Source organism: Mastomys coucha, unplaced genomic scaffold (assembly GCF_008632895.1).
Source record: "Mastomys coucha isolate ucsf_1 unplaced genomic scaffold, UCSF_Mcou_1 pScaffold22, whole genome shotgun sequence".
NCBI classification, from domain to species: domain Eukaryota; kingdom Metazoa; phylum Chordata; class Mammalia; order Rodentia; family Muridae; genus Mastomys; species Mastomys coucha.
Genome location: NW_022196905.1, coordinates 173,007,192 through 173,029,046, shown reverse-complemented (window position 1 = coordinate 173,029,046; position 21,855 = coordinate 173,007,192). Strand labels below are relative to the sequence as shown.

The 21,855-nt window shown below is 40.4% G+C and overlaps 1 protein-coding gene across 10 annotated transcripts in view; it reads left to right on the top strand.

The window, feature by feature from the left end:
* The window catches only part of Nrg1 (neuregulin 1), a 1,068,405-nt gene that overhangs the window by 901,930 nt on the left and 144,620 nt on the right, over positions 1-21,855 (top strand). For all 10 annotated transcript variants that reach the window (XM_031339492.1, XM_031339487.1, XM_031339489.1 and 7 more), the window contains exons 2-3: positions 11,797-11,974; positions 20,528-20,649. In XM_031339492.1, coding sequence (XP_031195352.1) covers positions 11,797-11,974; positions 20,528-20,649 — 300 coding nt within the window. The remainder of the gene's footprint in view (positions 1-11,796; positions 11,975-20,527; positions 20,650-21,855) is intronic.

Genomic DNA, 21,855 nt, shown 5'->3' with positions numbered 1-21,855 from the left:
GACATTTTTCTTCTTCCTCTATTTTTGCCACCATTATAGTCATTGTTGTTCATAGTTTTGGCCCTGTATTTGTTTAAGTACAGTCCTCAGGGCCTGCCTGTAAGCTGGGCTGAGCTGTGTGTTAACTGTTTATATTTCTACAGCTTTTGAATTATTTTAGGAGAATTTTCCTCATTAAAAATAGAGCTGCTTATACTTCCCTAGACTTGCTGAGCCCTTCTGGTTCTGTTTTACAGTATTCCCTTGTTTTATGTAAGATATTGGAGGTATACCAATGTTATGCAAGAAATCACTTTCTGTAGAAATTGAGTTTAAACACAAATTAGTGAGTGATTTCATTTAGACACAACCCAGAGTTGAATGTAATATTTCTGAAGTCTTCATTTGGGAATTTTGTTTAAATTGTCCTACTTATTAAAACATGGTTTGTAAGTGATTTTTTTTTCCAAAAGCAACAATCATTGCTGGGTAAATTGCATAGTCATTAGAAAAAAAATCTTGCTTTGTTAAACTTAAATATCTGCTTAAAGCCCATTGCTACCAATATACAGCCCTGGTTTCTTGAAACCCAAACCTTTACAAAGCCTAGGAAATGTTGACAGAAGTCCTTTCTTGATTTAAAAAAAAATGTGTTCTGTTGTCCTTAAGATATTAATATTTACTCAACAGTCACGCTCCAGTATAAAAGTTATGCCTGTCATTTTGCTGCTATGTTCTTATCACAATGTACATGAAGAAGGATCACTTCCTCTGGTTGGCTTTGAAGCTTAGCAGCTTGAGCAATAATCTGCGGTGAAAGGGATGAAATGGTTGCTGGGGTTTGTGTCCAGGCTAACCTTCATTTCCTGAGCATCCAGTGGTTTGACTGTCTGTTCCTTAGCATCTGTAGCATTTTGGGGTTTCTTTTCTGAACCATGAGTAGAATATCAGGGAGGCCAAGAGATGAATAGCTAGTGACTTAACTGCATCCAGGTATATCTGTCTTTATAAGCTAAAGTCCTATGTAGAATAATAAGACAGACATTTCATTGTTGCTGATGTTTGAAAAAAATCAACATCTTTGGCTTGGAGAACTGTCCTAGCTTTCACTTACTGTTGAACTGGGTTTTTGTATCTTAAAGGTTAATACACATTGCTATCTCTCAGTTCTAGAAGGCAGAATTTCAAGATGAGATTCACTGAGGGTTCATCGAGGTAGTGGCAGGGACAGCAGGGTCTCGTTGAGCATCCATTTTGCCTTTGCTTCTTCAGATGGTCTGAATTCCTTGGCTCAGAGCCTCCTCTTCTTTGACTTGTATGTTTTCCTTAAAATAAGGAGGAGAACCTATCTTCCTTTAAGGATCACATGATTACATGGGAGCCTGTCTACAGAGTGCAGCATAATCTGTCCTTCTTAAGGTACTTAACCTTAATCACAATATTCAGGTCTCCTTTGTACAACTTCTAGGGCTTTTGGCCAAGTTCTAGGGTCAAGTCTTTGCATGTAAGGTGACATTTCCTGGGCTTTGGGGATTAGGATTTAAGTATCTTTGGGAGTCCTTATTCAGCCTGCCACAGGAATGGAATGTCTTTTTTCTTTTGTCTCAGCTCCAAGAAGGCTGTTACTTAATAACCTTCTATTAGTTTGGAAAGTTTAATAGATTGCTAACATTTACTAAAGGAATTGTTACGGTAAACTTTCAAAGTGACTTTACAACAGTGTATCAGTATCTCACAAACTTAACATTAATTAGTTGTTTGCACATTGACTTCATTATATACTTTCAGGTTCAATTTAAGTAGAAAACTACATGACAAAAATGGATGAACATAGTCACCCAAATATAACCCTCTCGCGTTCTCAGACTGTCCTGACGAAAGACTTATTTTATAAATCAGATTATAGTGGAACCAGTTAGTGGGTTCTTTATCTGTCTCTCCATAGGCAGGACATAAGTTGCAGGATACTGGAGATCATGCTAGTCTTATTTATGTATGTATATATGTCCTAAAGTAGTAGCAGCTACAGGGGAATGATGCACAATACCATGTGCATGGTGATTGGAAATCATGGAATGTCTAAGAAACTGAGGTTACTTAGATGAATGAGCTAGGACATGGTTACTAAGCAGAGGCCAGAAGATGGTCTTATAGATCCACACAGAACATTGTAATAATGTCTTGTGCTAAGAACAGAGTAGATAGTGTTATTATGACATGCATAGGAAAAGTAGGGGCAGATAGGGACAGACCGGACAAATCCAGTATGGGTGGGCTTTATGTTTTTATACATTCTGTGAATTAGAAGGAAACTAGTAGCTTGTTAGACACAGTACAACATTGCTTATTTATTCTTCCACTGAGAAGGCATTACTGTGCTCATTACAAAGGATAAAAGATACAGTGGAAGAGCGAGCTTCATGTCTCCTTGGGAAAAAATCCTTGTGATGGTAGCAAACATTGACTTAAGTGGGGTAGAAATTGTTTTATGGGAACACAGGACAGAGATGCTTCCTGTAAAACTGAACTTAGTCATCATGAGTTCTGGGGGAGGGAATCATTTTAGATTTATAGGCAGGTTACAAAGATAAGGCAGAGTTCCTTTAATGTTGTATAATCCTATTATGTTGCTCAAAAGAAGAAACAGTCCCGTTGGCCAAACTGAAGACAGTTAGAGCTTACCACCTTCTAGCACTGAAGTGAGATAATCTATTAAAACTCTCCTGTGAACAGTAGGCAAAACCATAGCAACGTACAAATGCCACACGAGTACAGGGGGGCGGGGGGGAAAGTTGCCCTCTCAGAATGCAGCTGTAAGCATCTAAGCCTGAACTCTATATTTTAAATTCTACTAGAGGAAGTTCACAGACCAACAGTTCTCTCCATCAATTTAAATAATCTTTGCAAATCTGCTACTTCTGTGCCAGGGATGGGACTCAGGGATTTTTTTTTTTAAATCAATTCTTTATTTACACGTCATACGATATCTCCTTTCCCTGTTTCCCCTCCAAAAAACAAAACAAAACAACAAACAAAGAAACAAAAAAACAAAACAAAACTAACCCCTGTTCCCTCCCTCCTCCCCATGCTCACCACCCCACCCTCTCCCGCTTACTGGCCCTGGCATTCCCCTATACTGAGGCATAGATCCTTCTCAGGGCCAAGGGCCTCTCCTCCCATTGATGGCCGACTTGGCCATCCTCTACTATACACATGCTGCTGGAGCAATTGGACTCAGGGATTCTTATTGATAAGACAAGCTTTGTACTACGATGGCCTTCAGGCTTCTAAAGGAAGTGTCCTCTGCAGCACTAACTCCTTGCTGGGAGCATCCCATTCCAGGCAGGACACAGCATCTGGGTTCTTGCTCTCAGCTTGTGTTCAGTAAACCCATTTTGCAGATCAGCATGATAAGGCTCCATCAAGTAAAGCACCTGTGCGGTCACACAGCACTCAGTAGGAAATGAAGAACTGAAATCTGGGTCTGCCTGACTGGCCCCAAAGCCTGCAATTGTGATTTTTTTTTCACCTCCCTACCCCCGTCATAGGCTTCCTGATTCACTTTCCCGTATAGCCTTCCAGAATAAGCATTTTTCCAAATTATACTTGTTATGCAAAACTTCATTTCCTGTTTTATTCTAAAAGTATTTGCTTAGAATGTCAGAAGTTTTCTGTGAATTACAATGTTCTGTGAATCTATTAAGAACAAAGTGACTTGGTTCTCCAAAGGCCCCAGTTGCTTCCTACTCTGGTCCCTTAGGGTCCCAAAGTGACTTGGTTCTCCAAAGGCCCCAGTTGCTTCCCACTCTGGTCCCTTACGGTCCCACCTTTTTTGGATGTTGTTCCTTTTGTCTGTTTTAGTGGCTTTTTAAAGAGTTGCCACCTCTTCAACCCTTAACCCTAGGAATTTCTATGTAAGAAACTTTGTCCCTCTGACCTTTCCCATGGAGGTAGAAGTGAAGTCAGGTTTCTCTCTGTTCAGCTGTCTGAGGACCATTGGTAATGGTGGGAGCCAAAACAATCTTTAAGTACCCAGAAAGTGCATAGAAAGTCTGTGCACTTTAGAAAATGTAAAAAACACTCCCCCTTTCAAGGGTAAAAAGGAATATTTTAGTGATGTCAGTTAACCAAATGCCATCCAATTTGAACTAAAGAGGGAGCTAAAATGGTAAAAATTAGCACCCCAAAATCACGGTAATGGGCTGGAATGAAGATAAGTCATAGTACATTGAAGCCATGCTTATCTGGCTATTCATGTAAGAAATGCATCAGCACTTGCAGAAAGAGAAGGGGGGGTGAGGAGCAGGAGGAAGAAGTGGAAGAAGAGGAAGAGGAGGAAGAAGGAAGAAGGAAGGAAGGAAGAGAGGAAGGAAAAAGGAGGAAGAGGCAGAGGAGGAGGAAAAGGAGGAGGAGAAGAAATAGAAGAAGAAATAGAAGCAGCAGCAGCAGCAATTACCAGAAAAGGAAAAAAAAAGTCCAAATATGTCAATAGTTGTCATTTTTTAAAGGTTATGTCACAGGTCTATATAACAAACAAGGAAGAAAAACTTACTTTGACCATAGAAATGTTAGAGTTTTAAAGTTTTCATCAACAGAGGTTTGCTAGGCACCCTTTGGTAAACTCATCCCTGGTGCATGCATTCCCAAGTCGACAGCCTGCCCAGAAGCCTGCCTGCGATGTCTTCATTGAGCTAAGCAAGAGGGTCTCTAATTGGGGACAGCTGTGGCCACAGCCCTAATTAGCCAGGCCTGTTGAACACTCATCCCGAGCCATTGGCAGCCTGTCCAGGACTTCATCCAGCGTGTTGTCATGGTGTGTTGCCTTAACACCTTGGCAGAATGACATTAATCTGTTAGGACCCTTTTGTTCCTGCGTTCTCACTGAGGGGGTTCTCGCATTTCAGTGAACACAAGCAGAAGAGAGAGCGTTCTTTGGCCCTTGTGGCATGAGGTATGCATGACAGATGGGCAACCACGCCGTCTAAAGCATTTTTCATTTTTATCACAGTGATTTCAAGTATTCTACTTTCTTTTATTTTCCCATAAATCATCAAGGTCGGTGAGAAAATGCGGGAATTGTGCCGCTCTTTTCTCCTAGACTCTCTTTTGTGTTTGTAGAGACTATAGAAATGATCTGCCACTTGTTATAGCCCAGAATTCTTGGGGAAAATACTATTAAATCCTTTAATTCAACCTTGAGGACTTTTTTTTTTTAACCATAAAATATGAAGTTTTGCAAGGAACTGTTTCTTGCTTGGTCATTAAAGCAAGGGCTCTAGGGTCAGTTTGTATGTTCAGGTCGGGGATCTGCTGGGATGGGGCTTCGGAATACCAGCTGTGTGACAACTGGCAAGTTACTCTTTTTCCTCTGTTTCCATTTCTTCATCTGCAAATTTGGTGTAGGGATAGTAATATTCCAGCCCGGAGATTGTTATGAAGCAAGAGGCGATGAGTATAAAGCTCTGAGACCCGAGCCTGGCCCATAGCAGATGTTCAATAAGTTATTACCATTCTACGGGGACTTACTGTTGAAAGTACTAAGAGGAACTTATTTAACACTCCTTCTTTTGCTTTGAAGTTGCTTTGAGGAGCGCTATACTCATATCTTCCTGCCTTTACTCCAAGTGAGCTACTCAGAGTAGATCAGTGATTTAAGCAGTTCTAGTTGTAAGGGGCGTTGTTTGCTTCATACCTGTAATCTCAGGTTGGCAACACAGGAAGCTCATAGCTTCAAGCTGGAGAGAAAAGAAGGCTGGCTCATTGCAACAAGCATAACACCAATCTCGAGTAAAAAAAAAAAAAAAACATTGTTCTTATCTATAAATTCGCATGCAATTTTTTTCCATGGAGAAATGTACAGGATTATAAATAATCCTCTTATAGATGGATATGGAGATGTGATTTGGCTTTTATAGTTCATTATAATAATTTAAAAATTATTGTAGCTCCTGTGGAATGGAATTGATAGGTCCTTTTCTGATCCTCAGCTTGCCGTCCCTCTCCCCTCTTTTTCCACCTCCTTCAAGCCTGGCACATGTGCCTTCCTGTAGAGAAACGTGCTGAGTTAAGTACTGGTTCTTAAGAAGCCACACACATGCAAGAACAAGCTGCCATCCCCTCACCAGCGGGTGGAAATGGTGAAGATCCACCTTGTGTGATGTCTAAAGCAGGACTACTCAGAGGAGATGGAGTTGGATGTTCATGGTACATTCGGGGATATGTGAGAGCAAAGTTCATTTTGGGAGGCAGGAATCCATGTAAGCCACCTAGAGAATACTCAGCTGATGGAGTGGAGCACCAAAGACCTGAAGGCAGAGGGATGGGAGTGACATATAGGTACTCCTGTAGCATGGAAGATGGCTTGGCCACAGTGAGCAGACTCTGAGAGATGCTGAGTTCACATCTGTGAAAGGCACAGGACAAAGGTCTTAGCTGACACAGGTCAACACACTCTAATAGTGATAACCACTGTCTTAGTTAGGGTTTCTATTCCTGTACAACATCATGACCAAGAAGCAAGTTGGGGAGGAAAGGGTTTATTCAGCTTACTTCCACATGGCTGTTCATCACCAAAGGAAGTTAGGACTGGAACTCAAGCAGGAGCTGATGCAGAGGCCATGGAGGGATGTTCCTTCTGGCTTGCTTCCCCTGGCTTGCTCAGCCTGCTCTCTTATAGAGCCCAAGACTACCAGCCCAGGGATAGCACCACCCACAAGGGGCCCTACCCCCTTAATCACTAATTGAGAAAATGCCCCACAGCTGGACCTCATGGAGGCACTTCCCCAACTGAAGCTCCCTTCTGTGATAACTCCAGCCTGTGTCAAGTTGACACACAAAACTAGCCAGTACAGCCACATATGGGAAGTTCAGAAGAGCACAATGAATGCAGAGTCAAAACAGTACACTTCATAATCTCCCACTTGGCTTTACATTTTAATAGTGGTATATGACAGTGTCATCTCACAAAATCTTGCCAAAGAGGGCCTTAATCCTACATGTAGATGCATAATCCTATATGTATATGCATAGGTGGATATCTATTGTCTTCCATAATCTCTCTCTACTCTATGGTTTGAGACAGGGTCTCAGTGAACCAGAAGTTCCCCAGTTTGTCTTGTCTAGCTGGCCACATAGTCAACTGTATCCACCTCTCCAGCACTGGGATTACAGGCATGTTCTACTGTGCCTGGCTTTTTATATGGGTGCCCCGAACTCAAATGTTTCCACGCTTGTATGGTGAGCATTGTACTGACTATTCGTTTCTCCAGTTCCCAGGCTTAGTTTTTCAGCTAGCCAGTGCAAGATCTGGGTCCCTGACAACACTGTCTCTTTCAGATAAGACATTAGGGAATTGGATACAGTTCCAATCAAAGACACACACACACACACACACACACACACACACACACACACACACACACACACACCTGTATGGGGACAGGCTTTGTAAAGGTTTTATGTAGGGACAACTTTCTTGGGACTGCAACCAAAACACTAATGCTATTTGCTATCTTTCAGCTTCCCTGTTGAATTTGTTCAGCGTAGAGAGCTCTTCCGATCAACCACAAGAATACAGAGCACAGTGATAAGATAAAGTGGACAGTTAGATCCTTCAGGGAAGGTAGTGGTGACTACATCTCACATCTACTTGTTAAACTTTCCCCGTCCTTCACAGTGCAGTGCACTACTAACGTAGCAGCAGTAAGCAGATCTGAGAGATGTGGAGGAAAGCCTGAAGCATGGTCCCTTTGAGTGGTTCTCAACCAGTGGGTTGCCACTCCCTTGGGGGGGGTGGTGGTGTAAGGAATGACTCTTTCTCAGGGGTCCACTAAGATCATAGGAAAACACAAATATTTACATTGCGATTCCTAACAGTAGCAAAATTACAGTTAAGAAGTAACAACAGAAATGATGTTATTGCTCTGGGGTCACCGCAATGTGAGGAACTGAAGAGGCTCCAGCCTGAGGAGGGCTGAGAACCAGCCTGAGGTGAATGGCTCTCTTTCTATTTTGCTAGTTCACTTTTGCCTTTACCAGGACTATTTGACCATCAATTAAATTATTAGAATGAATAAACATATTGCCTTATGTTGTGGTATGATCCAGAGGAAAACTAAGTATTGTGGGTGACTGTCACCAGTTTTTTCCAAGAGTGGGACATATCAATTATTGAAAACAGAAAAGCAGAAGGAGACTTTAAAACATTCTTAGCTTACCTGCGTACACTGAGTTAGAGTTTGTAATCTTGTAGAACTTTTTCTTTTTGCTTGACTGTTTGTCTCTGCCAATGCATTTCTAAGGATGTGGATATGTTCCTGTAATGTTAATCAAGTTTAGGAAGGAATAAATTTAGGAAGAGTCTGTTTAAAACCAGCTCCGTCATTAGATCATTTTAGAGTGTAGAGCTATTACCTTCTTAGAAACACTTACAAAGCAAAATTATGAGCTGTGGTAGACCAGACCCAAATATATCATGCCTAAGAGGCTCTGGACATCCAAATTTAAAGCACTAACTTGACATTGAGTTTGCCTTCAATTGCGTTTAAATTTACAGGCCATTTACTCTTAGAAGAATTGAAAAGCAAGGCTTTTTTTTTTTCAGTTTCAAAATTCAAATATTTAGTTAAAGATGTTGATTCTTAAGTTTTTCAGCCCTGGGCTTATACTTAATTCATGTTAGAGAGTAGTTGGTGAAGTAATTTAGAGTTTAAAATTGTATTTTAGATTTATCTTATTTTATGAGTCTGAGTGTTTTACCTGCATATATGTGTGCACACGATGTATATGCACTTCTCTCAGGTGTCAGAAAAAGGCACCAGACTTCCTGGAACTAGAGTTATGTACAGATAGTTATGAGCCACCATGTAGGCGCAAGAGACTAAACCAGGTCCTCTGCAAGAGCACCAATGGCTCCTAACTACTAAACCATCTCTCCAACTCTAATCAGTTTCTCTAGTGGTTATCACTAGCAACAGAGTACTCATGGGTCAAGGATGCAGCCGCAAGCTCCACTGGGGACCATGATTTTGCTTCTCCATTCGCACTATGGATGATTGTTATTCAGTTTCTTAAGAACTGGCCCCTGATAAGGTAGAAGTCCTTATGTCTTAAAGGTCATCCATGCCATACAGAACAGGCACAGGACAAATAGAAGTCCTAGGAATGTAAATGGAAAGAGCAGATCATGTCCTTTGGAGCTATTCCCCCAAGTTGGCTTCATCCAGTAGCTCCACTTTTCATTGATTACTCATGTTTAATCCCCTTTTAGTCTAGCTTGGCTTCATAGTCTTTTTTAGTTGTTTACAACATTGACTTATTTTTAAAAGCTTAAAACAATTTTATAGAGTAGCCCTTGTTGCATAGATCAGTTGTGTGTGTGTGTGTGTGTGTATGTGTTTGATGTCAAGACTGTGAAGAAATAGGAAATAAAGAAAGAGAAGGTGAGGAAGAAAGACATGGTAGAAAAAAGAATAAGAGGAAGGGAGGGGGAAAATGTGACACTTACTCTATGAGAAAATATTTATGCAAATGAGCTAACAGTCTTGTAGTTTGGGTCCAGCCTTGTGTTCTGACTCTGAAAGCAAATACCTGGAGTGGTTAGAAGATGGAAAACAGACTTGCTAGGTTTAAGTGTATCTAACTACAGAGGACATTTTGTTTATTAAAGCAAGGGACCAGGCCTTGAGAATTTTTGGTAGGGTTTCAACTTTAATTTAAAATCCACCTGCTCACCGTACAGTCTTTCCTTTAGATACATACAGGCAACAAGTCACTCTTCTTAATGTACACAAACTAGTTTCTTTGATGCCACTTGGTTTCTTCTGCACCTTTCAGCAGAGTCTGACAATCAGAAATGACCTTAAGAAGCTAACGGAGACCAATATAGGGGCTTGTCAGACATATTAGAATTTAGTGTCCTTAAAACTACCAGATCTCAAGAGTAAAAAAGCTCTGTGGAATTTGTTCAGAAAGCAAGTCTAACTTTGAAGCTCTCAAAAAAAAAAAAAAAAAAAAAAAAAAAAAAAAAAAAAAAAAAAGAAAAGAAAAAAAAAAGAAAAAGAAAAAGAAAGAAAGGAAGAAAAAGAAAAAGAAAAAAAAAGGACAGAAAACTGGGTACTGGTTGGTGAAAAACTCAAAACAAGGCAGACAGAATCTTCAAGCACTGAAAGATGGGAGCCGCTGAGTCGGTTTCCTTACCTGCTCCTGTGTCTGCCCCAGGACCTTCCTGCTGCTTTACCAGCCACCCAATAAATGAGGAGGTCTGCCCCTAGAGGAGGTACTGCTAAGAAATTGCAGACTTCGAGGGTTTTAGCTCTAATTCCTGGGCTTACTTCTGACAGTTTGGGGGTTTGGCTCATCAGGGCTGAGTTGTGGAAAAACAAATAGCCTGTGCATACAAGGTATCCACTTCCTGTTCCTGGGTAAGGCGACCTTGATTGCGTCCCTGGACTCTAGTTCTTACCCAGGGAGTAATTATGCCCTGGGTCAGTGAGGCAGAATCTCGTTTACTGGGTTTGTTTTCTGGGATTTCCTGTTCATGCCTGAGCTGAGCAAGGACGTAGACTTTGTCTTGGCCTTTGCAAGACTCAGCGGAAACTGTGAGCTGTTGAGGTCTCAGGTTCTGGGGTGGTTGATCATTAAATAAGTTTGCGCGTGTAGATAAAAATCCATGCTTTTCTTCTTTAATTAAAAATGTTTTATTAGAAAACCTCAGGTATAGCTGTCTTCATAGCTTTATTACTAAGCGTCACCATATGACTTTTATCTATACATATTCAAGCACCTAGGGAGTTTTGTATAAGTCAAAATTACATGTCTACTTCCTGCAGCAATGAAAGCACAATTCTGCTATTCGCAGTGTCCGTTCTGAAGGCTTGGAAATGCTGAGCGTGTGCAATGCCCAGCGTATAGTGGAGGCGGTCATCGGTAGTGGTCCGTCACCATGTCTGGGATAGCTTTCACAGGCCCAATCAGGAGTGATGTTGCCATAGGGACTTCTCATTGAGCCGAGAGCAGCTTTGGGGGACACCTGGGATGCTTAGTGAGATGAGACTGATGCTAGTTTCTACAGATGTCAGAACCATGAGAAAAAAAAATAGACTTAGTGTTTACTTTCAAGTCAATAATTTATAAAAATCATTTACTGGAAAAATGGATATGGTACTCCCAATGCCTTGCTACAGAGTTATGTGTGATATGGGGCCATGAAGGCTCTCTGAAGACATGCCAGTGCCTCTTGTAGCACCGGTTTTGTTAAATCAAGGAAATAGCTACTGACAACATGATTTTAGGAATGTGTTTTTCATCCAGGTTCCATACCTGCCTCTTTTTTTTTTTCTTTTTTAAAAAACACACAGCATTTAAAGACTTATTTATTATATGAGTTACACTGTAGCTGTTTTCAGACACTAAAGAAGAGGGCATCAGATCTCATTACGGGTGGTTGTGAGCCACCACGTGGTTGCTGGGATTTGAACTCAGGACCTCTGGAAGAGCAGTCAGTGCTCTTAACTGCTGAGCCATCTCTCCAACCCATACCTGCCTCTTTTTGTGCTGAATTTTTTTGTTTTGCTTTTAGTTTGTTTTTGTAAAAATCTGGGTGTTTTTTTTCTTCTAGTTGGGATCCATTTTGGTTCACTTGTTTAAATATGTATACGTATATACGTGTATATATATATATATATATATATATATATATATATATATATATATTCGCAGCCTGGTAATGGGACCTGACCAAGCTCATTCAGCATTCATGCTTCCTTTTGAAAGGCCTGGTGATCACAGCTTCTTTTCGTCCTCCCTTTCTTTTTCCAGCGTTGCCTCCCAGATTGAAAGAGATGAAGAGCCAGGAGTCAGCTGCAGGCTCCAAGCTCGTGCTCCGGTGTGAGACCAGCTCTGAGTACTCTTCACTCAGATTCAAGTGGTTCAAGAACGGGAATGAGCTGAACCGAAAAAATAAACCACAAAACATCAAGATACAGAAGAAGCCAGGGTAAGTGAGGTGTCTTTAGTGACAGAATCCGCGCCAATAGTGATAGGATCCTAGAGGACAGAAGATTATGAAGACCCTAGTTGTGAATTTACTGTAACACATGATATGTAATGAACAGAAGGATTGCTGATGGTAGAGTAGTCAGAAATTGTCATATCAGATAGAAAAAAAAACTTGGGAGTTTATGATTCTAACAACTTTTGGATGAAGAAATGACACTCGAAGAGAAAGCTGTAAGAAGTCGGATGGGGCTGGGAGGGAAGAAAGAAGAAGGAATTAGTGGCAGGTATTGTAATATTCAAAGAACGTGAGATTCATTCTCAATATAAAACAAGTGATGTTTTAGTGTCAGTGTCTAATGCAATTGAAATGCCAACTTCAATATAAAGCTCAACAATTAATGCAGTGAGTTTGAACTATTTTTCAAACAAAGGGTCAACACACATAATTATGTTTTGTAATAAAGATTTTTTAGCTAACTATTCTATTAAGGTCTGCCAACATTATAGGAGATTTAGACAATGTAGTCATCTCTGGGAGCAAAGCATGTTCAAGCATGGCCCTGAAGGAGGACATGCCACTTGTGGCACCTCAGTGGCTCTGTTAGATGTCTCCTCTTAGTGAAGGCAGCTTCTACTATCCCAACAGTCTTTGTTTTAATCTATTTGCTTCTTTAAGCACAGGATGAAAATATATTTTGAGGAAATACGGGAAAGGAATGAGCATTCATTAATCAACATGACACCTTTACTGTGGTTCTCCTCTCTGAGATTTTTTTTTAATTCACTCACATTGCAGAAGACTCCTGAAGAGGCAGGTTTGATCACTAAAGCAACAGCAGAAGAAGCCACCCCCCCCTCCTTTCTTTGTATTTCATAAGCTGTAACCCAAAAGTTGCCACATACTCATGAGCAGGGCAGAACAAAATGACTCTAAGGAGAATGTAATCAAATGTTATCAAACAGTTATACTCTGATGACAGTAATTAAGGATCTTTTCCCAGTTCTCATGGCTTTATTAATCATACCATTTTCTCTGGCTATTGATCATGTCTGCAAGATCTGTTGATTAGGTAGTATATTAACGGGTGAGCCGAGAGGGTGTATAGTGTGTTGTGCAGCGGGTGGTATTTGAGAGATAATAATATCAAGAGCCAAAATACCTAAAAAAATTTTTTTTTATATAATGTGACTTAGAAACAACAGCAGTGTTGGGAAGTTGTTAGCCCTCAGAAGGTAGAGGCAGCCAGATTGTGAATTCAAAGCCAGACTGGTCTTTAGATCAAGTTCCAGGGCAACCAGGACTACACAGAGAAACCTTTTCTAACCCCTACCTACCCACCACTCAACAGAGAGAAAAAGAAAAAGAAACAACAGCATGCCAAGATACAGTAAGAGCAGTTGTGTAGTGGGCATGTGATGGCTAATTTTGTGGGTTGGAAAACTAAGTGTCAAAGCTGGTGCACACCTGTAACCCCAGACTTGGAAGGCAGAGGCAGCAAGATCGCCACAGGTTTGTGGCCAGCTGAGCTACATGGCCTTATCCTGTCTAGAAACAAATTGGAAAAAAAATGGAAAGAAACATTGAGAGTCAACTATATTGTGCTTTACTTAGAGTCATGGAACTTGTAAAAAGCTCAGAAAAAAAAAACATAGATTTTTTTTTTTTAATTTCTTATGCCACACTCTATCTTTGAAAGTAGGAATCATGGAAAAATGGAAAAGAGCAGAAGAGTTGAAAAGATAATTATGGTTATGGAAGTTAAGACAAAAACTACTTGTTAGATACTGGATTGAACAGGAATTGTTGTCCTGCTTTCATCCATTGGACAAATGAAGGTATATAAACATGGCAGGTGGCCCTTCATTCATAGCTGTGAGCTGGCCCAACAATAGCAGTAGGAATTAGGTATTTGTGGGGGACTTTATGCCAGCAATATAGCCAAATCAAAGAGGTAGATGGCCTCATCATTGTGCATCGGCAGTTCTGAATTTGTATAAAGACGATCTGATTTAATCCTAATAAGACATGGGAATTTCAGACTGTGTGCTGAAACACACCGTTGGAATGAGTCAGAGGTCAGGTTGATTTCGGCTGAATGGGGAGCACGAGTTTCTTGAAGAGCCTGTATGCTCCAGCTCATATGTGGAAAGAAGCAAGTAAAATTGAGTAAAGAAGGTAGAAAAGAACCCCAACGTGTGAGAAGACTAACACAGCTAATTTCTAAAGAGGAAATGTGTGTGTTCTTAAAAGCTTAGTTGATTGCCTGGCTGGAGTCACATGTAAAGTACTATTAGCAGTCAGGAAGGCATGTTCATATTGGCTGCATAGGTCCAGACAGCTCTGGAGCACTGTCTACATGCTAATTAATATATTTTCCACCACATCAGAAAGGCTAATGTTCAGAAATTACTCACTTTAATTCCAGCCTCACTGCAAAGAAGAAAATGGGGAGAAATTTATTCAAGCCATACAATTGTAAATTGCTCTTGGCACACACACACACAAAGTTCATATATTTGAGCTAAAAATAAGACCTGCTTTGTGTAGAGTAGGTGGGGACAAGATCAGCTGATTGTTTTTCAGAATCAGACGGCTTGTCATTTCTGAAGCTCTTTAAAAATAGTGCTGTCAGATTATGGAGTATCTCACAAAAATCTAAATTTAACATAAGCAAAATGCTCTAGAGTTGGTTTATCCTATAAACAAGCAGAATAAACATTAATATTATTATTACATTGTTTAGAATACAATCACCCTCAAGAGTGAAGTTATGTCAGTTTCTTTCTGTAGATCTTAATACTAATAAATAAACTTAGAATTTAAATAGATCAATCTCTAATGTTCATGTTATTTCATAGCTACCTGTGATTGTTATATGAAGTAAGAATATGAAGATTGGCATTAATTCAGTCCATCAATAAAATCTCTTGTTATTTTTCATGTTCAAATATATACATATATAGTACTTGTTACCTAGACCGCATGACTAGGAGTATGTTGCAGTGGTTAGCTGGTCACATGACTTAAACTTAATCTTCTGCTGTGAACAGCTAAGCAGAGGGGAATTTTCATTTGAGGTGTAGGGTTTCCCTGGGAGTCTGTTTATATCAAATGTTGACTCCTTCAGTCCTTAGTCTAGGCCTTATTCCTTCTTTTATCTAGATTGCACAGGGCAGCCAAAATTTCCCTTTAATCCCTTAGTGTTATGAAAAGACTTCACAGCAATATATAGTTTCGATCATTGTGTAAACTCATTTCTCCCTTGAACCCCGTCTCCTCTTAAACAACTTTCCTACATGTTCTCCCTGTGAGTTTAAATTCACATTTAAGCCATTGTTTGTTTGATTTGGTAAGCCACTTGTGGGGCCAATTGAAAGAAATGGAAACCACTCTGTGTTGTGCATCTATTTATCCTTCTGTTCTTGTTGTCTGTGCCTGGTGGATGATTTGGATCAAGAAAAGTAGATGAAGGCTTCTGGCATGCCAGATCTGGCCTTACTGAAATATCTGTTCTCGATTAGCCTTGTGAAAGGCAAACTTCTACTTCTTGTCTGGTTCATACATGTTTATATAACCCTCATTTTGCTTCAGCTTTTCATTTCAGCTCATATTTTAATTTGGTTTGGAAGTGGTTTTGCTTATTCAAAACCTTTTGAAGAGTTTACAAATAATCTGCTTTTGGGGCTGATTAGATGGCTCAGCAGACAAAAAAGGTACTTGCCACCAAGCCTGCTGACCTGTGATCAACCCCAAGAACCACATAAAGGCAGAAGGGGAGAATCAAGAACCAGAGGTTGTCCTCTGGCTTTTACACATGAGTGGTGGGGAGAGCGTACTTCCACATACACAGAGATAATGAATGGATGGACGGATGGATGGATGGATGGGTGTTCTATTGTTTTCAGTAGCCATATTTTGGATGAAGAGTTTTATATCAGTAAAGTTTATATACAGTCCCATTCTTAGCTACTGAAACACTTTGGCAGGCTATTGGAATGCTATATAAGGAAATCCCATTTCCCTTATATATGGAGTAGTCATTTTGTGTGGTTTATGTCCACATTCAATATGGGTGTCTGGTTCTATTGTGTAAGAAGTGCCTCTTCTCCTTTCGCATCCTTCTCACAGAAAGCAGGTTGACATTTGAATCAGAATTGAATACATGCATACAAGCACACGTTCTCTCTCTCTCTCTCTCTCTCTCTCTCTCTCTCTCTCTCTCTCTCTCTCTCTCTCTCTCTCTCTCTCTCTCTCTCTCTCTCTCTCTCGGCTCTCCAGTCTTGATACTCTCCTGAGAAAACTCTTTCCTAGATTCCCTGTCTAGTTCTGGATCATCAAGATTCTCCCTTGTAAGGACACCTTGTGTTTTCCCTCTTTTCCCTATGATGTTCAGTTTTCTTAGGCCACTTGGTCACTCTCAAGTCACTTCTTTTTCCAGGTAGCCATCAGGTGATCTACTTAATGGTTGCTCATGTGACTTGCAGAAGTGCGTGCTTGTGGGACTTGTTTCTTTATCAGAATCCTTTCTCTTGTTAGGATTTCTAGAGTCTCTCCCTTTGTAGTCACCTTCTTCCAAAGTCCCCAAGTTAATGATATTGTTCATTGGCTGTCACTCCAAAATATATTTCAGTGTTCCAGCTGTGACCCAGCCAGTTCACAATGTACTCAGACTTCTAGCCAACTTGATTTGTATTCTGCTTGAGCATGAATTTAACCCAAGGAGTAGACTCATTTTTCTTTATTTCTTTCTCAGCTTTTAAGAAATAACTTCTTTAAAAGGCTGGTGTTAGAGAAACCCTTGCCTCTTGTGTATTTCTACACCAGTTTCTGAATCTATTGTGTCTGTTATACGCCTTGATGAAGCTGAGCTTGGTCTTGGACCATTGGTATTCTGTGCTTGATTCCTAGGGATGTTCTCTACAATAGTGATTGAATGGCCACATCTAATGCCTGGCTTGGAAATGCAGCCCCGAGGCTTGTATGAAACTACCAAGAAGTACTTATATAAAGAGACCTATTTTGTTTAATGGAATATTTTTTCTGAACACAGAATAGTACACACACACACACACACACACACACACACACACACACACACACAAAATCCCTCTGTCCATCATACCATTTGATTATATTACTGGGGTTTGTCTTCCAGGAAGCATGGCCCAGGCCTATTAGAAGAATTTAGATTTTAGAAGTATCATTTTAAAAATTATGCCAACTGGAAATTTAATTACCTTGTTTCTTATAGTTCAATCCAGTTCAATAGTTAAAATATTAAATTGTGTAGGGTCAAGAAAAAGGTCTTCATATACCAGGGTAAGATTATTCCTACATTTATAAATTGGGAAGATTGGGGCTTTTTGGTTGTTGTACAGTCTTGGAATATTGCTCTAATTGATTTCCAGAATTTTGGGTCTTAAAATAAAAGTACCTTTTTTTTCTAATTTTAGGAATTAATTCTTCCTCTGATATAGAAAATGAGGATACTTTCTAATCTGCTTCAAAATTAGTTATTACCACTTGTTACTTCACAAATCAGACATCAAAATTCTTTCAAAAACTTTGCTATATTTTTGGCTGAAAAATCTTATTACAATGTTTCTGCTTACAGGGTTTGTTTTTTTTTTTTCTTCAAAAGTATCTACCATGAAGCAAACTTATCATAGATAGGCCAAGTATACACAAGCTGATAATCCATTAGAAAATGTGTCTTTGAGTATCATAAGGCTGGCCCACTATCAGAAGAACCTGAGAAGCAGGGCGTTCTAATAGTGTTGCATTTTGATAGTTTCAGAGGGTCTTTCTTGTTATTAGCATGGAGTATCTATCTACTTGTAGAGATGTATGTTGTTCGTTTCTCAGAGGTACTTTAAGGAAACTTTTCTTTGAATAGCCACTGTGGTTAATGCGTGGCTATACCCCAAACAGTCCTGGCTGGTGTCGTTACTTTGATACACAAAACTGTTACTAGTAAATTTTTCTGACAGTTTCTTCTGTGGACCTTTATTTTCCAAAAGTATGAATAGTAGCTGTGCTATGTGAAAGAAAAGACATTGGCTAGGTTGAGAAATTTTACTGGACAATCAGAGTCTCTTAGTAACATTGAAAGTTCTGAGATGCTTAAAGAAGGTAGGTGGGGCTTTAATATATGCAAGATTTTTGAGTATAAAACCCATTTGTTATGGTTCCCTTGTCCCCCTGCCCCACCCTCACCCAGGTAAATTTTATTGGGTATTAAAACTAGTAGAAATGACTTTTCAGCCAATGCATTGACCTGGACATGACTGCTTGGGGCCTGTACAACCTAAAACTGTCACTACCCCTTTTACATTGCTTCTCACTTCCTGCTGTCTGCATAAGGGATGTTAGGTCCTGAGGCCATGTAAGCAAGATCACTCACACACTTCTTTGATCCATTCATACATGTACCCAGGATTGCTCGAGGACCTATCAGGAGTAACCCAGTGTATAGTGCTGAGGACACAGGCAGTTTAAAATTATAGACTGTCTGATCTGAAGTGTATGGGATGTGTCGGGACAGGAGACATCGTGAGTGAACTGGAATGAAGAGGGTTCATCACAGTGGTAGTAGGGCTGACCAGATTCGAGATAACAGAGAGAGAAGTTTCACTGCATAGTGTGACCATGAAAGGCTTGACCCAGGGCTTGTCACTGAAGGTGGCCTTTGAAGTTCAGCTAAGATCATTAAGGTTGGAAACACAAGATATTCAATGTGGGGGTAAAATAAGACCTATCAGAGGCACAAGACCATGAGGTGTAAGTGTGGAGTTTTGGATGCTGCTGCCTTCTAGGCTAGAGAGGAGGAGGAATAAAATTTGGAACCACCGTTTCTACCTGATGATTGTAGCATGTGTCAAGAAGACCATAGTATGGAGAAAGTAGCAAAGAATGAAAGCAGCCAAAAACATTGCCACCTGTACCCCCGTTTTTACACATTGTCCTTGCTACAGGGCATGACTCCCTGATGCCAAGCTAGACTCTAGAATAATGCTTTAACAGTCCATGTAAGCTCCAAGTGGCGGCTCATGCCTATAATCCCATTACTCGGGAGACTGAGTGTCTTAATTAGGGTTTTTATTGCTGTGAAGAGACACCAATGACCAAGGCAACTCTTACAAAAGAAAACATTTTAATTCAGGCATGCTTACAGTTTCTGAGGTTTAGTCCATTGTCATCATGGCAGAAGGCATGGCGTGTGCAGGCAGACATGGTGCTGGAAGAGATGAGACGTCTACAACTTGATCTGTAGGCACCAGGAGACAGTCACACTGGCCGGACTTGAGCATATATAACCTCAAAGCCCACCGCCACAGTGCAACACTTCCTCCAATAAGGTCACACCTACTCCAACAAGGCCATATCTCCTGATAATGCCACGCCCTTTGGGCCAAGCATTCCAACACGTGACTCTGTAGGAGCCACACCTATTCAAACCACCACACTGAGGCAGGAGGTTATTCAAGCTCTCCTTTCTCTACTGAGTTTCAGGCCAGCCTGGGCTACTGTGAGAAGCTCCCTAACTTTCACAGCATAAAGTCCTTTGCAAGCACCGAGCTTATCCTGTTACCTCAGAGCTTCTGTAAGCCATAGACAGCTTAAATTACAGGCCATGTGCAACAGTCAAAAGAGACAAAAAGTACACACCACAGTGGTATCCACATTAAAGAAATGGCGAATATTGATTTAATGTTCAGAGGGCTATAAAAGTCTACTGCTGTAGCAAGAACATTTATTCCAGGGCTAAGAACAATTCGTGCAGTACTTTGTGCCTGGCAGTGGCAATCTTCGAGGACAATACCTCTTGTTTCTTCTTGTTTCTTAGGATGCTAAATCTACCCTGTGGAAATTATCACACTTCTGAATGTTACTCCACTGAGAAGTGCGGAGCATTCTTTACCATAGATAGCTCGTTTAATCTACTAGGCTTTTAGGAAAACATTCTAAGTATTTTTTCTCTTCTTAAATCTTTTTTTTAAACATTTGAGATTATAACTTAATTATGAAATTTCTGTCCCCCAAACCATAAACACCATTTACTCCTTCCCACTCTCTTTCAAATTCATGGTCTCCTTTTTTCAGTAATTATTACAGGATGCATATATGTATGTAATATACATATATATTCCTGACTCTAACCTGGTCAGTCCACGTAATGCTACTTGTATATATGTTCTTTCTCAGGATGAGGATACATACAAGGGAAGGGGGGAAAATTGCCAGCTAATTTTGAAGAACTCCAAGGCGTAACATGATTGGCAGTAAGTGGTGGCAGAGAATGATGCGCGTAATCTGAAAGGACCAACTTTATCCACCTATGTGATAAAATTATGACGTCAGAGGCAAGCTTTGGTCTGGCCGAAGCAGACGGCTGAACTCCCGTGATAGCAAGTGGTAGTTTAATGTTGTATGCATAGGGTAGGATGGGAGAGTCTGACAATTCTGAACCCAGAAAAGCGTATGTATTACACCAACGCTGAGGATGGATTTCTGCCGCTCACTCACACTGCTCTGGTCTCTGTCTCACAGGAAGTCAGAGCTTCGAATTAACAAAGCGTCCCTGGCTGACTCCGGAGAGTATATGTGCAAAGTGATCAGCAAGTTAGGAAATGACAGTGCCTCCGCCAACATCACCATCGTTGAGTCGAATGGTAAGACACCCACTGCCTCTGTTTCTCAGTCTGTGACAGGAGAGATGGAGGCACGTGATAGATTGATGACTGAAGTCTTGCCGTGGACAAGAGAAAAACACGGGAAAGGAATACAAACGTTATTGGCATCTTTTGTGTTCTCTGTCAAGGTCTTCATGGGATGTGATGATATAGATGATAAATGTGTATTACATAGCTATAGAATATATATTACATACACATACATAAATTTATATATATATGTACAACAAGTGTACTTATATATGTGTATATGTATAATGTATACAAACACATGAATGAATGCATCTACTTTATTTATATTCAAGTTCTGACAACTTTTAATGTTCTAATATGCATTTTTAAGTGGTTACACCAAACCAGCAGAAAGTTAGATACATTCACCTTTTATGGCTATTAAGTTTGAAATTAGGAACACCTTAGAGGCGCAATGGATTGCCTTCTTTGCAAAGGCTTCTCAGTGAGCTGAGAGCTGTCTCAGGGAGGATTTGCTAAACAACTGAAGGACGAAGAGATTAGTTCTACCTGACAATTAACAACCTCCCCTGGGTCTCCTAGGAAGTCAGAAGGCGGCAGCTACTGGCTGTGTCTCCTGTAACTCTGTAGCAGGACCTCTGAGGGTCGTGCCTAGGGCTGATGATAGCCTAGCAATGCTTCTTCTAACCTTGGAGCTCTCAGGGGCTGTTTCAGGAACCTTCCTTTATGTATTGTGGCTTCAACTGATTGTGCATTTTTGTAAGCCCAATCCTGATTTCTCTGTTTTCTGGGAGAGATGAGAAACTATGCATCATAACGAAGGGGTCTCTTGGTGTAGAAAGTTCGAAATGGCAGCTCTTCATGGGAGGAGTAAAGAATGTACCATTCATTTCTTAGGAGACTGAGTTGGCTTCTGTCACTTGGTTCTCATGTGATACAATATGGCAGGGAAGAGTGAATGGAATAGATGTTACAGAGCAGGGTCAGGAAAATCCAGGGTAGTGCCTGTTCTCTAGCCTTCCACAGAATGTTCCAGAGCGGCATAATAAAATCTATTAGATTTCATTTTAGATACTTTTCTCTGTAGGGAGTAAAGGAAAAACCATGGAAAAGTACTTTCAATTACTAGTTTTAGAAACCATGCTTATGAGAGAGTGCATACCGTATTTGTTCTTTTGTGATTGGCTTACCTCACTCAGGATGATATTCTCC